This window comes from Gadus morhua, chromosome 19, assembly GCF_902167405.1.
Source record: "Gadus morhua chromosome 19, gadMor3.0, whole genome shotgun sequence".
In the NCBI taxonomy this organism is placed as follows: Eukaryota; Metazoa; Chordata; class Actinopteri; order Gadiformes; family Gadidae; genus Gadus; species Gadus morhua.
Genome location: NC_044066.1, coordinates 8,234,291 through 8,251,303, shown reverse-complemented (window position 1 = coordinate 8,251,303; position 17,013 = coordinate 8,234,291). Strand labels below are relative to the sequence as shown.

Below are 17,013 nucleotides of genomic sequence, written 5' to 3'. Positions count from 1 at the left end.
CTCTCTACTTGAATAACTCTTGAATATTTATGAAGATCAGAAGTATGTGTGGGGGGAGGGGGGCACACGCCGTACACAACCAAACAAGATATTTAAACTGTAAGACATTTGTTATTTTCTTCTCCAGATTTCAGTTGATGAAAATGTGCCTTTTATTTGTACCAGGTGTTTTAATTTATTTATTTATTTCTCTCTCTCTCTCTCTCTCTCTCTCTCTCTCTCTCTCTCTCTCTCTCTCTCTCTCTCTCTCTCTCTCTCTCTCTCTCTCTCTCTCTCTCTCTCTCTCTCTCTCTCTCTCTCTCTCTCTCTCTCTCTCTCTCTCTCTCTCTCTCTCTCTCTTTAAAGTGCAATAGCTGATCCTCAATGGGGCATGCCTGTTCACGAGAGGCTTTGTTTTGCCCTGCTGCGTGTTGCTGCTTGAGACTCCAATTTTATCTCTCTCTATCTCTCCCTCTCTCTCTGTCTCTATCTCTAGTTCTATTTATTTCTCTATTATATATAATAAATGTATAATTTCCCAAATTCTAGATATAAACCTTTGTCAGAGGGATTTACACAAAGTACACTTATTTTGGGGAAAAGCTGAAGAAAATGAAAATAAAAAATATTAAAATAACAAAAACAACGGAATATGTCCAAATGATGTTTACAAATTTAATCTTTTGGTTGTATGGGTTAATCATTATTATGTATGACTGTTGGCAATAAAATCGTGAATGTGCAATTTTTTTTGTTGTTTCCTCATTGGCTTTCCTCCCAACCACAAAACGACTTGTCAACATCCTTAGAGTATCATGTAGGGTAATAAAGCTATTGACCTTCCACATGTGGAGACACAAATTATATTCATAATGTACACATTCCATGGCTCAGGCTAAAACTGCTTTACAGTTTTCTCAATCGCTTTGGCTCAAGTGCAACGTCACAAGTGTAAGTGCGATGGTCACACAATGATCACAGAACTGTCCAGACATCACTTTCTACAAAACTAGTTCACCCAAAAAAATTATATTTGTGCTTCAAAACCCAGCAAGTGTGTAGGTAAATTAGCCAAAGACATCCAAGGTTGTTGGTTGTCATCGTTACCATGGCAGCCAGGGCTGCCACTTTTCTACTTTTTTGTTGACACTGACTTCTCACGGTTCCTGTCGAGAATGTACAGTATTTAGTCTCGCTGATTGCTATTGCATAACACACTTTTAAGGTACTGGTTTCCACAGTAGGGTAGGTATACAGTAAATGTATTTTTGTTGCAATGTGTCAGGATACACATTGCAACAAAAATTAATTCACTGTTTCGGATAACTCGGATATCTGAAACTTCACAGTTGCAGTTTCTTTATAAATGTCTACTTGTTCCTCTATTATGTCTTCCCCAAACACCCCCAGACACTCTCATCTCTCTTCTTGTTCCTCTTCCACGAGGGTGTATGCTATTCAGGGTTTCAACCTTTCTCTAACCTCATCCTTGGTTTTGATACTGCTGTGGGCAGCTCCGTATAAATGCTGCAAGCTTGATTTGTTGATTGGTAGGATTGGGATTCGAAATTCCTATATGTAACATGACCGCTCGTTTGCCAATCAAGCAGACATCACAAACACTCCATGGCAAAGATATTTATGGAATATACACGCATGTCTGACAGGTTTTCGACAATTGAATGGATCATTTTGCATGTCATGGCTCACACACTGAAGAAAGAAAAACTGACCCATCAGCACACATCAGCATTCATCCCATCAGCAAGCCATGTGCATGTAGTTATTGTGCAAATCGTATGCAATTGTACCAACATATGTGCAATTTACTTAAATGAATAATAAAAAAAATCTGGTGTGAACAAGAGACTATATTTTGTTCAGCGATTTGAAGGTTTTGTATTGACAAACATAATTCTCATTCAAGAATTGAACGAAAGCGATTGAGAAAAAAAACGAATGATTAACATGCAGTTAATTGGAAACAAAAAAAAAGCATTGTCCAACTTTTACTATTGACCACCAGATGGGGCTCTTCCCCTTCTAACGCTTTGCAGGAGTACTTCCTTACAAATATGACTTTGGTCCATCGGACAGTAACGGTCAATGAAGTGCAGTCCAAAAAAACTCTTCGATAAACAGAATTATGTAGCATTTAGTTTAAAAACAAAGTGTGTCTGTTTTTTACATAACACACATAAACCATGCTGGCTTTAATCTATAAATTGTGCAATTAGGCTGCTGCATTATTATGTCAAAATATATTGAATCATCATCAACCTGAATACTGATAAATAGGTTTCCAATGGCTGTAATTCTGACCAATATATAGCATCATGCATTACTGCAGTTTCTTAAATATAGCTCTTTGAATTGTACTGATACCACACTCTTTCTGTCGTTATCCTTAATGCAGTTACAAAGCTTATATTGAAGCAGCAGCCATGAAAAGCTTGATGTGAAGGTAAATATATGATACTGACTGAGTGTGCTGACTGAATGAGCAACACTCTTAAATCAGTACCACGTAGGGACCATGGGTGTGGGGGGGACTTCAACTTCAAGATTATTCATTTCATTAACCCCCCCCCCCCCCCCCCCCCCCCCCCCTACCTCTGTCCCTTCCTAGATTGCGTGCTTCCCTCATTTCACACCCCTCACGTCTTCCTTCAGACTGCTGGAACCCCCCTACCCATGACCCTAATCAGGACACGCTTGGCCCACCAGCGTGTCCTGAGCAGCGGGTCCCGACCCCGCCTCATTCCCCCTCTCCCCCTCCTTCCTGGAGGAACCATGCGGCTGGTTCTGGCTCTGGTTCTGAATCTGGTTCTGGTTCTGGTTCTGGTTGATCCCGCTCCCCCAGGACTTGCTCTTGCTGCGGCTCTGCTCCAGCGACGGCCTGGCACCGCTACCGTTCACCGAGGTCTGGATCTTGCAGAAGGGTCCGCACACCAGCCCCAGGAAGCCCCGGCGCATCTCTCGGCTGGCCAGAGTGTAGATCACGGGGTTCACGGCCGAGTTGAGCACGGCCAGCGCGATGAACCAGTCGGCCTTGTACAGGACGGGGCACCGGCGGCGCTGCTTGCACGCCACGTCCACCAGGAGCAGCACGAAGATGGGCGTCCAGCAGGCGATGAACACGCCCACCACGATGACCACGGTGCGCAACAGGGACAAGGCGTGCTCCGATTGCCGCTGCTTGCTCACCTTCTGGCTGCTGGACTTGACCAGCGTGTAGATGCGGGCGTAGAGCACGGAGATGGCCAGCAGCAGCACCATGTAGATGATGATGCAGAACGCCACGTACCTTTTGGAGTAGAGCGGCAGCACGGTGGAGCAGTCGGGCAGGTCGCCCAGACAGTTCCAACCCATGATTGGCAGCGCACCCAGGGACAGGGCAATAATCCAACAGGTGCCGATGAGGAGGAACACCCTGTAGTTCTTCTTGCGGTCGTAAGGTCTCATCTTGACCATGGTCAGGTGTCGTTCGATGGCGATGGCCAGGAGGCTGAAGATCGAAGCGCCGAGCGCCACAAACATGCTCCCCTCCCGGACGAACCAGAGGGCCGGGGACAGCTGCAGGGTTTTGTCCCCCGAGAGCAGCAGGTTGACGAGATACGCCACCCCGGAGAGCATGTCGCACAGCGCCAGGTTACCGATGAAGTAGTACATCCGATTGTGGAACCTCTTGTTGCTCCCTATGGCGACGAGCACCACGAGGTTCTCCAGCACGATGAAGCTGCAGATGACCAGGAACACCAAGGTCTTGGTGTCCACGGAGCCACCGCTGGTCCCCTCGCCGCTGGCGGGCCTGTGGTCGAGTTTCCCGGTGAAGTTGTAGTGTCGGTAAAGTTCATTGTTGATCATATTCCCGGAGCGGCCGCTAGAGGGCGCACTTCAGCAGGGAATCTTTTGGAAGTCTAGGGGACCAAAAAAAACGAAAGAAGACAAGGCTGGAAAGTTTGTCTTTTTTAATTTGCTGCTCGGGTCTATAGTCCGTGATGAGCCTATTTCTAAACGTAAACTGGTTGTAAAAGTTGGGCTTATATAATGAATCATTTAGTGTTTTAGGACTATTGCCTTACACGATGCAACAACACCGGTCATTGCTAGGCTTGTCTACTTAATAAAACACAGTTAGGACATTCGCCTAGAGCCATCGTAGAATATTATAAATGAATCATTATTAAGGCAAATAAACGATATGTTGCCTACATATAATGAACATAGGACAAACACAAAAGAGCCTGAATAGGTGGTCCAACACAAGAGTATAATCTCACCAACCATGTATCTGGTTCTTGTCCAAATAGTCATACTTTCCTTTCGTAATCACCCAGCATTTATTAGTTTCAAATATACCAGTGTTATCCTAATCCTAGATTATTCTGCTTTTTTTTTTTCTTTACCCTAATGGCTAAAGTAAAAACATCTTACCTAAGGATGTCGGTGATATTCAACAACTATTCCAGTTTGAAGAGAGGGGGAAAAATATGCAACGCCTTGCTAAAGAGTTGATCCATGCAATTGTATTCTTAATTTCAATCATCTTCCAGCTCCGGTTTAAAGTAGACAGCGCTCCGTCCAGGTCTCTTTGCTCTATAGGCAGGGTATCTCTTCGGCGGTTCTCTTCAAGTCACACCCCTTCCTCAATTTACTGGAGGCTGCAAACTAAATTGGGAGGGCTGTGAAAACTAAAGATCGTGAATCAAAGTCAGTAATGTGTCTATGGATAGCATGTCCTGAAATGAACTATCATAACGTTTTGCATTATTTTCCAGATGGCTTTGCCAAGTGCAAGATAAAGATATATTTTTTTTTGATATTTTTTTAGACAGTTTTTTATTAAAGAAATACTCACACAAAAAATAATTCACACAAATAATAATGATACAATTTATGTGTTTTATACACAATGACTCCTGCGATTGTATTCATTATAGGAACCCTACATAATTCCTTTGCGTGCATTAAAACAAAAGTAAGCCAAATAAATATTGACTCATTGTCATTATCTGGTTGGAGTCATGACTTATTCAGTGTTTGTTGGTTGTTAAGTAAATAAAATGATTCTATCGAATTGTAGACAACCTTTGTGCTAGACTTACCCTGTTCCTATAGCCTTAAAATGATCACATCCTCATTTCTCTGGTTTCATGATTGCTATGGTTAGAATATTGTTTGATTATATATCTATAATAGCATAATAAACTATGCATGCAACTACTCATGTTATTTGTTAGATTATGTTGTTTTAAGGTAGGGTAGGATGGCAATTCTTTTTAGAGGCGTTCTTTGTCAAATTTGTTGAATTTATTTTGACATCCCGACAGCGAGAAATAAATCAACTGACAAAAAATATATAATGTCTTGTATCTTTGGCTCTCGCTGGCCTGTAATAAGCCTGTCCAATCATTTCATTCGGCCCGAATGAAATTATTGGATGGCTTACTTGTCTGTCTACCTACCTACCGTCTACCTTCGCGCACTATGCCCGTACGCTCATTGCGCATAACCGGAGTGTTCCACAGGGAAGGCAGACCTAGTGCTAAAGCTAGTGAGCAAGTCACATGTTTCAGGGGAGTGGCTTTGACAGAAGACCTGAGTTCTGGGATGTTTAGTTTGGATGCTTTCAAAATCGAGCCCATACTAACAAGATCAATCACATTTCTTACCTTAGATATTATCATTAAGATACAATATCATATCCTCACTATCAAAATAATAAATAACAAAAATCTTTCAATATGTGTTGAATCTTTCCAACCTCACTAGTTCTTCACTTTCGCAATTCACGTACCATCAGCATGGACGATGCCAACTTCTACCTGTTGCACAGGGCTCGATCAGACCTTAAGAGGCCGGGAAGCAGAGCGAGAGTCACTGGAGAGTTGACGTGCTTCCGCACCTTCCGGCCCCTCCTGCCTGCGGAGAAGCTCTCAGCTATGCAAGTCAGATGGGGTGATGGACCACACCGACGCCTCCCAAAGAACCTTGCGCTCCACCTTTCCGATCACCTTCTACACCTCTGACTTCAGCTTCAACCTTGAAACGTGCCAGTTCAAGAAGTTCTCTGAGGAGTCCTCCATCGTGGGCTTCGTGCTGCTTCAGTGAGGAAGAGGACGAGTACCGAAGTGTGGATGGGAGGTTCGTCAGAAGGTCTGGGTTGAACTCCATCCCAAAATCGGCCAGACCAAGGAGCGGCTGACGGACTTCCAAAAGAGCAGGAATCGTCCAACCCTTATAACTGTTTACCTACTTTAGACTCTTTTAATACCTTAACCCATACACTTGAAATAACACATTTGCACTTCATTGACATTTGTTTGTTAATTGGTTCTTAATTACATTATATGTTGTTTTTTTGCCTATTGTATTTTTTTCTGGGGTATTGTGTTCCATAGAATGTTTTTTACTATACTCTGCATCTCTTTTTTTCACCTGTCTTTCTGCTGCTGTAAACAACCCAATGTCCCTGCCTGGGGATCAATAAGGACTTATCTCACTGCTACTCTTAGGCTACTTCCAATCCTTCCCCAAGATGCTACACGTGGCACAGTGCTAGGCTTTTAGCTTTACTTCAGTTTCAGCAAATATCGAGGCGATAATGGACCGAGGTGACGTCATGGAGGAGCCACACATTGCCGGGTCCTTAACTCTCTGTGTTAACCGCAAGTCCAGACTGAATAAATGGACGTGGTTTGGCAAGGGTCCACACAAGGCCTTGTGTTACAGTAACAATCCTCAGACGTTTCCTGCAGGTTGCACTAAGTAGCCTATTCATCCAGTGACACTGTGAAACTCAGAAGAAAAAAACAACGTAATCTTAGGGCTACTACTCCGTGCTCAGCAATCTGGGAGCCATCATATATTAGGACTCTTGAGAAGAGGAGAAAAGAGCGGTGGGCACGTTCCTGCAGTAACCCCAGATGGAAAGTAAAAAGGAAAAAAAAACTTCTGAGTTTGTCAGCAAAGTTGTGGTGATGTGGAAAAACCAGGAAACTACATTTTACTGATAGGTTTCAGGGGGACTGAGTGTAAAGCCATGAGACGTGGTCGAGGAACGGGGGGGCCCAGCGTCTGTGTTTATACATAGACTACTGAGAGGGGAGTACAGTGCCTGAGGATGGGATTTCAGCTCTTCACGACCACCTTCTCTGAAATATCGTGCCTCCTGTATACATGGGCAGGAAGGCTGGACGGTTCCCTGGGATCGACGGTCAGCCACTGACAGTAATAAGCGTTTAGGCAGAGAGTTGCTTGTGATTTAAGTCTGTGGCGGGCCGGTTGGTTTTCTAACTTGTGTGGTCGATGCGCTACGTTGTTTCCCTCCCGCTGTAACTGAACGCGACTAACTACTACACTACTAACTGTCGTCTTCTAAACGCAACATTAGAGTACATCAAGTGTTATCAACTATACTCACACCCAGATTTCTTTAGAAGCAGAGTGTGTAGCCCGATAGTACATAGTCTAGACAGCACTTCCTCTAAGTGTGCATCAAATGTGCAGGTTTGAAACATATCAGCAGAAAATAGGATGTTCGCCGTCTCTGACTTTTATCAGGAACACATTCATTATTTATTGTACAAGCGGCATTTCCTGCACTTAGATATACGTTCCTGCATGCATCAAGCGCAGTAAAGATTTTCATAATGCAACATACATAGGCCTACTACTACACACACCCTGGCATTACCTATAGCACCACAAGGTCCGGCCTACATGTATCATTCCAAACCAGAAGCGAGCTAAGAGCTAATGGCGTGATGTTGCTCTTGTTGCTCCGGTAGTTAGCATTACGCCATTAGCTCTTAGCGCGCTTCTGGTTTTGGAATGATTAGTTGTGATTAGCCCTGGGCACGCCGTGACGCGCTAGCATTAAAAACACATTCCGAAATGTCTTCGGCTGACATCACCTCGTGCTCAGCCTCCCCAACCCCTTCATTTAAAGACGGCTAGGGTCAGAAACCGGCGGGGCAGCGCACTGGCGCACCCGCATGCAATTATAAGAGCAATTATAAGAGCACCCTGCCTCTAATTTCAACTCTGCCGTTATTTTAAAGCAACAACACACCCCATGGGTCTCGGCCCCAGGAGCATCTGTGGCGGTTTTTGGTTCCACCTTCTTTCTGTCCGATGGCTTCGGCGGTTAGGAGTATTTTGAGGCACGTTGGGTAACCTCTCGCATGCAGCTGAACTGAGGAGGAGAAGGGAGAAAAAGAAGGCAGAAGGTTGAAGTCGTTTCTGAGGCGTAATTTCAGCCGTGGGGCCTGTTTAGTCTAGGGGCAAGTCAGTGTGCCAACACTGGGGGGACAGACCACACAAAACGGGAACAATCCTTGTTTCATGGTTTTTCGTTTGCGCCGCGATGGCTTTTCCCTTTGAAAGCACTGTGTCTTTTATTTGTTTGCTTGGTAAAAAAGTTGAATATGAAGTTGAAGTCGAATACATATTTTTTTAATAACGGGGTTCAGAGTTTTCCGAGATGGAAAGAGTGAGGGCTTTCCAAAATAATGGACGGACCACCCAGGGTCTAAAGATGGCGTCACAGAATCCACGTTGTCAGTGCGTTGTGGCTGGAGTGGATATGAACGGCATGGAATATACTCTGCCATCCTTGACCCCCCTCCTGTGAGAGCAGGGGAAACACGCGTTAAAAGAGAGTATAACATTGAATCATGGTTCATTTCCAGTTCACTTTGGCAAACCAGTGAAGACAAAACCAGAGAGTGTGTGTGTGTGTGTGTGTGTGTGTGTGTGTGTGTGTGTGTGTGTGTGTGTGTGTGTGTGTGTGTGTGTGTGTGTGTGTGTGTGTGTGTGTGTGTGTGAAAGAGTGTGAATGGGTGCGTGTGTGTGGACAGAGTTATTTTAGGAATGAGAAACAGACTAGCAGTATTTATTTTGTTCAATATTATTGTCAATAGTGTGCTTTATTTAGAGCTTTATTTCTATAGTGATTTTGACAATGATTCATTATTGTTTATTTGGTAGTTAACAACAAATATCTTGGCAATAGCTTCCTTATCCATCCAGTTATCCCTCCATATCATCCCTTAGTTAATTGCCCCTACAACAGACGTAGAGTCCATCCAGACAAATTATATACCAGTCAATATTTGGGGGGGGGGGGGGTCCCCCGATTGTTGCCGATTGTTGCGCATTACAGATCTAAATTATCTCAATATGCAGTTGGCCTATAACATTACAATATTTCATCGATGCAAGCAATCAGTCTGTAGCCTACATGACAGCCTACATCTACAGCAAATACGATCAGACAGATACTTCATTGTCGAACACATACACAAAGCACCACGGCGGATGCTGACAACATTTTACACAACAAGCCAAACATCACCACGGCAGGTGCGCTCTCTCTCTCTCTCGCACGACGCACATGTAAACAATTAGGCCTACTCCAACTTGCAAGGCTAGGCTGCTTCACTAAGACCACAACCAACCAAAACGCCTTCACCACCATGCATGTATGCCGAAGCCGGAAAGGTAATGCACGCACACAGTCGGACCACAACCCTTCATAACCGTGCAGTATGCCGAAGCCGGAGAGGACACAGAGCACACAGTATACGACTTTTCAACATTACGTCTTTCTTCTGTTTGGCGAACATGGCTAATTTGCATACGCACACATGACTGGCTGGCTCTTGGCAAAAAATAACATATTTGTGAATAAATGTTTTGAATTCTGAATACTGGACATAGTGAGCTTAAAAACATTTAATTGACCATTAGTGACAACAAAATAGGCTATGTATTTATTTTTTTGGACAAAATTTGGGACCCCCCTCAAATGTTGCTATTGAGGCTTTCAGGGGGTCTCATTGGTAAATCGGGGGGGAGGTCGAGCCCCCCCCAGGGTGTCCGCGGAGGTCTTAAAAGACTTAAAAAGTCTTAAATTCATTTTTCTAAATTTAAGGCCTTAAAAAGTCTTAAATTCGTCAAAAATGTCATATGCTGGTCTTAAATATATAACTCGGAGGTCTTAAATTTGTCGGGGCAGGGTTATTTAATTTTTTATTTTTCTCGCGGGACTTTTCGGGAAGGAGATGTACGAGGGGCTACTTTCTTGCTAGCTGCATATAAACGGATGTCTGCGCGCTTGCTAGCTAGTCTGCAACAATGGGTAAATGCAAGTTCAACGTCAGTTGGCTGGAAGACGTCCGTTTCCGAGGTTGGCTAGCGTCCGTTGCCAACCCAGAACAGGCCAGATGCATTCCGTGCAAAAGTAGCCTACATTCAAGCTCGGCACCATGGGGATTAAGGCTGTCGTCAGCCATATGCAGAGCCAAAAACATAAAACCTCTGCCAGGAGCCACACACAGACCCCAGCCATTTCTACGTTTTGCATCTCTGCCCCGGCGCCACCGCCGCAGACGGTCCGCGCTGCTAGCACTGACCTGAGGGTAGCATTTGGTGCGACACCAACACTGAAAGCGGAGGTGTTGTGGATTCTAAACACAGTGGTCAAGCACCAGTCCTACAACTCGAATGAGGGGATAGGAGATCTCTTCGGTTTGATGTTCCCTGACTCTCAAATCGCGAGCACCTTTACTGCTGGAAGGGACAAAACGGCGTATATAACTCACTTCGGACCAGCGACTTTCATCCGAAACGAGCGAATCTGCAGCGTCTACAAGGCTTTTGTTTTGATATTTGAGACGTTGAACCACGCCACTAAAAGCAAGCAACTTGACGTGCACGTCCGATATTGGGTCGGAGATCGAGTGCATTCCCGGTACTTGGGCTCGCAATTCATGGGGCCCCACATATATGGGGGTAAAAGGGATGATGATACATAATATTTTTTAGACAATATGCAGAATCTTTTCACTTACGAATTAACACGGTCGGCTATTTTTGCCAGCACACCACCCTAGCCATATTATGGGTAACCGTGTTCCCCTTGGCTGTGATTTGAACTTTGAATTCCTCGTAGGAGTTCATAATAATACATTGCTCGCCTTGGATGAAATACACCGCTCTTGCGCGATTTATTTTGCATAAGGGTGAGTCAAATGACGCGAGAAACGCCCCTTTTATGTGAACGCGCATTGAACCTAAAGCGGAAAACCTGGTTCAACTAATTGAATCTAAAGTGAGCGTCATGGTACCATTTAACTGTGATTGCGAGTTGCGGCTGTCGAGCCAGGTTTTCCCAAGAAAGCCTGGGTATGTTCAACGAGGTTCGTGGTATACCCCCCAGGTCTTACTGAAGGCATTTATTTAATGGTGAAAATATTATTAATCAGTGGCGTTAGTATCGACGGTGCAACCGGTGCAGCTGCCCGGGGGCCCAGACGCTGTCAACCCCCTCTCAACAACTTACAACTTGGGAGCACCATGAATACGTGCTGGTGCACCCAAATTAAAAATTTAGGTGCACCAGTGCACCCAAGGAAAAAGTTAGTCTGGAGCCCTGGAGGATCACTTTATGTTCAATAAACAGACAGAAAGTCAACTTGAATGAGTCTCATTGAGTGACGCACATGCTTGGGTTGTAATACAGCGGGATCCACCCCACCATCGCGGGATTAAGGTCTTAAATTTCATTCAAGGTGGTATTAAAAAGGTCTTAAAAAGTCTTAAATTTGACTTGCTGAAACCTGCAGATACCCTGCCCCCCGGACCCCCACGTATTTCGCACACTGGGTATCGACCACGATACAGCTTCTCTCCAAGAGAAGCTGCCAAATCAGTAGCGGAACTGAGAGTCTAATCATCACCTGGGAATGCCATGTGAAGAATCTACAGTGGATAAAAGTGCCTGACTTCTTGTCTGGCCAGAGAGATTACACATACAGACAAACACTATAAAGAGCAGAACCCTGAACTTTTGATCTCCCAATGACGCAATGAAGGTTCTAGGAAAAGGACTGCTTGATCAGCAAACTACTGACTTCCCGAACAGAGGCGTGTCTACCAAAAAAAATTATGTTGATATTTTATTTTAATGTAGGCTATGCATTAAATATATAGACTATGTTGTAGTAAAAAAATATAACCAAACTAAAACCCCTTATACCACATATACTACAGCGCATTGTTGGACGGAACTGTACAGGAAAACTATTTTAAGAGCCTTTCCATTGTGAGCCAGGCTTCTGTCTGGAGTGGCCGCATGTTCGATGCCTGAGTGCATTCAAACATATTGATCAGGCACTCGTTAGGCTTTAATAAATGTTATCTTGTGAAGCTTAAATGCTTTCCCCGATGTATATGCATCTCATCGTTAACAATGTATTAGTGTAGTGCACCGTTAAAATCCTACTAACCGGTCTTGGCTCCCATGCCCTTGCAGCATGCCAAGCCAGACCAAAAATTAAACACCCTAAGTTAATGGGAAAACCAAGCCGGGACAACCTGAAAGCAATTCAACCCTCCAAGGCCTGAGTTCTTTTCAACCTGTGAAAAGAAAGGTTCCTACTGTAGTGAGTACTTTTCCATGGAAGATCGGCCATTTTGTGCTTATTCATTGTGGTGAAACAGAGTCGATTGCAGATTCCTGAAACAGTTTCCTACATTTTCCAAGGTCTGTGGCTGGACCATAAGCATCTTACCTCCACACCATATTTATTTATTGAATCAGATTATCATTTACACGTCTGTTTAATAAATGTCAAGACACATGGAATGGCAGATACCCAAATATCAAACCCTGTCATAAATTTCCAAACTTCCCATTCATCCTTCTCCACTTCCCTAAAGCTGCCAGTGTAATCCCAGGCCATTTTTCACTTTTAGACATGAAAGCAAACAACACAAGGAACCAAACAACTGTTCAGCACACACAAGGTCACGCAATGCTAATATACTAGCATGTTTGCTAGTTGTTCATGGCTACAGCTTTTTTGTTCAAATACAATATCGGAACCAACATTTTCTTTGACTCTACGCTCATCCTACTTTTTATGCAGTTTACGCAGCTTTTTATTCAAAGTTTTTGCAGCTTCGGTATCAGAGCAAGACAGTGTTTGTCAGTACTTTCCCTGGTGCTGTACCATCTGCATGCATTGATCTATCCAGTACACAACAAGCAGAATCACCTTTATTAGCTACTCTAATATTAAAATGTGTTCTTTACTTTATCATTGAATCAATCATTAGACACCTAAATTCGAAAGACAGTGAATTCAGATATAAATAATAAAGGAGCAGCTAGGGGTTAGGGCATCTGGTTCATGGATGGCCCAGAAGACTGCGAACACTAGGGGATCAAACCTAGCCCCTCTCGTGTTCGATAGGAACAGCCACATAGGGAAACGAGAGAGAGAGAGTAGGCCTACGTGGGTAACAGTGTTCAAAGTGATCAAGAACAGACGGACAAGACTTGCATTTAATTTCCTTGTTCTGGATAATATACTTCTTTTTGTTATATTTTCAATGGAACCTGCACACAACGGACAATACAATGCACATCCTATAAGCAATTTACACTCTGAGACAATTTATCTTCCACAGACTGGTGTCTGCAATAATGCACTGATGTATACATAATATTAAAATATTAATATGCACTCACTTTCCAATGGATCCTAACGTAACAGTAGCAACTGGGACGCGAGAATACAGCTGATCGATCGTTCGCTGACTAGCTAGCGTTAGCATACACAACGTAGTGAAGTGAAAAATGTTAATAGTACAATATTTAAAAAATGACTAACATAGTAGCTTCATGTTTTTACTTCTTTCATGAAAACACAAGGACAGGAGCAGGTGTGAGTACGGGCTCATACAGGCCTGAGGCTTCCGGAGGGTTCCTTCAATTGAGTATCGCCGGTGCAACCCGTCGTACTTGCAGCCACAGTGAAAATGCTCCATGTAGGAATACGTTCCCGGGAGAATACACTCCGGGCATTCCAGTCACTAAGTGTATGCATATTTTATCAGGAGCCGTATAACGACTGGAACCATCCTTGGCTTTACGATGTATACACACACACACACACACACACACACACACACACACACACACACACACACACACACACACACACACACACACACACACACACACACACACACACACACATTTAAAGCACCATGTGAAGACTTGAAGGGAGTAGTAGTGCAGCCTGAGTGATTGGCAGACAGAGCAGACAGACAGTCTGAGGTCAAAGTGCAGGATGGGATGGCTTTTCATTTCTCTGGGACTCTGTAATGTTGTCTGTAAGCTGTAGTTATATTAACTAATTAATTTATCTGTCTATATACATTATTTATAACTATCAGCGTCAGATCTGAGGCATCAGTCGTATCGAACACACAGGGAAACGGGAAAAGTATTTGAAACGTTCCACTGCATTAACCTCTGCTTTAATACTTCCCCTGTCTAATTCTGACCCTGAGGGGTCGATGGAGTGCAGCCTCACATCATGTAGCTGGGTTAGCCCAGGCTGTCCTGCTCTATCTCCTGCATTGTTAAGGCTTAGTTATGGTTCCACGTCAACACAACGCATGGGGGTTTACAGACCCATTACTGCCTTGCGGACCCTCCTTGCGTCCTTCGCAAGGGCCTGACGCGCGCCTCCCAAAGATGGTGACATTGCGTCACGGCGACGCAACAGCAAGGGCTGTGATTGACCGGGTAACTGAGCCTTGACAGAGTCCCTGGAGAGAGGGAGTCAGCAGGTGGAGCCACGCCAACGTTGACCAGCCTCACCAGGTTTTAAACCAGTCAGCCCACGCTCTGGTGCTATCTGGCCTGCCGTGCGTTAAAGCCTTTTGTCTTGGATTTATTTTTCTTTAAAGGTGACGTATTATACCACCAGGTGTGAGTGTGACATGCTATTACAAGCCCCTGTGTAGGCTGGCAGACTGATCTAACCAGCACACATCTACGCCCACTTGTGATGTCAGAAGAGGCAGATTTTCCAAACGGCTTGTAACGGCTAATCACACTCACACCTGGTGGTATTATATGTCCCCTTTAAGAGGAGGTCTGGCTTTGTTTTGTAGTTTAGTGCTCATGTTGGTGTGGTGGTTAGAGCTACTTCTTAGTCCTAGGGCCCACAGCATGATTGGTCCAGCGGTTGCACCTCAGTTGGTTTTGTTTAGCCACATCTCCCCTCTTTGTTCCGACTGTTCCGACTGTTCATTTCCAGCCTACAGTTGACCGTTTCCTTCTTCATCTCCATCTCCATAAGCATCGTCTTTTTCCGCTGTTCAGAAGTTAACCCTCACTGCTGTGACCCTGGCAACTTGCCACGATGGCGGAGGTTCGCTACATTAAAGGTGACATATTATGCCACCAGGTGTGAGTCTGATTTGCCATTACAAACCGTTTTCAAAATCGGCCTCTTCCGACATCACAAGTGGGCGTGTCCACCTAGATGTATGATGGATAGATGAGCAACATTTGCTACAGTCCACTGGGTAGGCTGAATGACTGATCCATCCAGCACACATCTAGGTGGATACAGCAACTTGTGATGTCCTCAGTTCATGTTGAGATTTTCAGAACGGCTTGTAACGGCTAATCACACTCACACCTGGTGGTATAATATGTCACCTTTAAATTAGGGTAGGCAATTTGGAGAACCCAACCAGATTAAGGTCGATTTTGAAAACATACATCCCTAAAAATGTCCCACCCTCCCTTCAGGCCTACGTCCCAACGTCAAGCCACTCTCCCAAAACACACGATTAGCTCGCTAGCTTTAGCAAAAGGTCTGTCTAGCCTTGTGAAAGACACCTGTCATGCACAATGAATGCAGAGTGGCCAATTTTTGCATAGGTAGCCAGATAGTTCGGGAGACAAATGTGTAGGCCAACCAATCAATTAACGATTAATTAAATTGTTGAACAGGCTTTAAATATTTATTTTTAATTTAAAATCTTAAAGTACTCCCTTGAACAGATTACAGATTGTTTTCATCATTTCATTTAATATTTTTTATCTTGTTGTTAAGGGAATTTCAACAAATAAGAAAAAGAATGGTACTAAAATAAATTGTCCACCCTAGCTTTAAGATCCTCCAAACTGTCTTTAAGCCTTCTCTCACAACTGGCCGTGTAGCCTCCTTGGGTCCGGCTAATCTTAACTGCTCGGGAATACAAGGAATGCATCTTGACTATACCGTTCAATCTTGATTATGCCATTCAATTCCTTTATAAATTACAGAATGACCTAAATACATGTATTAAAGGAATACATCTTACCCAGAATAGAACATAGGCCTATCTTACAAAAAGATGACCATAGATATTCAAATAAATATCAGCTCTCCACAGGCTCCATAACAATGACAGGGTTTAAACAGGGCATACCAGGTTATATATGTTATTTTCCTCCAACTTGTCTGAGAAAGACAATAAAAAGTGCTGAATAACACACCACATCCACTTGTGTCGGCCAGTAATGCGAGCCTGTCATCCATACAATGTTGTTGGAGAAATGTAATCGTCTTTGGCGGACGTAATGGACTAATGGACATAATGGACATAATGGACACTCACAGTCCTCAGCCTGTGAGTGTTAGTCGCGCAGGGAAACAACACATGTTCTCTTCATTTATCCTATTACTATACTATGGACACTAAATTTATCCTTAAGTGTCCATAATGTAAAACTCATTGGAAATGTTATCCTCCACAGGCTGCAACTTTGAGTTAACCTGTGAAAGAAACTACCAGTACGTCATTGAGTAGTCTCTCAAACGTCCTTTAGTGGAGCTAAAGTAGGGCTTGATGTCACACAGGTCTGATGTCAGACTCTTCGGTTCCTTCGCCCTTGTCACTGTTATTTTTTTGTCCTATTGTTTGGAAGTGAGTTTCCTCGTGTGCCCGCTGGACCTCCAGAGACCCCGACCAATCACAGAATAAGCTCATGGCTCCTCGTGAGGTAACATTGTCACTCCACTTCCTCAGAGGATGTAGCAGGAGTTTCTGGGGCGGCCAGGGCTTCAGAGCCTTAAACACCACCCGAACAACCACTCAAGATCGGACGGGCCACCATCCGCCCTGCATACACGCAACGCCGTGTGTGTGTGTGTGTGTGTGTGTGTGTGTGTG

At 44.1% G+C, this 17,013-nt stretch overlaps 1 protein-coding gene across 1 annotated transcript; it reads right to left on the bottom strand.

Annotated features, from left to right (window-relative positions):
• Window positions 1–2,574: 2,574 nt before the first annotated feature.
• s1pr3b (sphingosine-1-phosphate receptor 3b) lies at window positions 2,575–4,632 on the bottom strand. The gene is made up of 2 exons (XM_030342327.1): window positions 4,417–4,632; window positions 2,575–3,899 (listed from the first exon to the last, which is right to left on the bottom strand). The coding sequence occupies exon 2, from the start codon at window positions 3,844–3,846 to the stop codon at window positions 2,680–2,682; it is 1,167 nt and encodes a 388-aa protein (XP_030198187.1). The 5' UTR covers window positions 3,847–3,899; window positions 4,417–4,632; the 3' UTR covers window positions 2,575–2,679.
• Window positions 4,633–17,013: the final 12,381 nt, after the last annotated feature.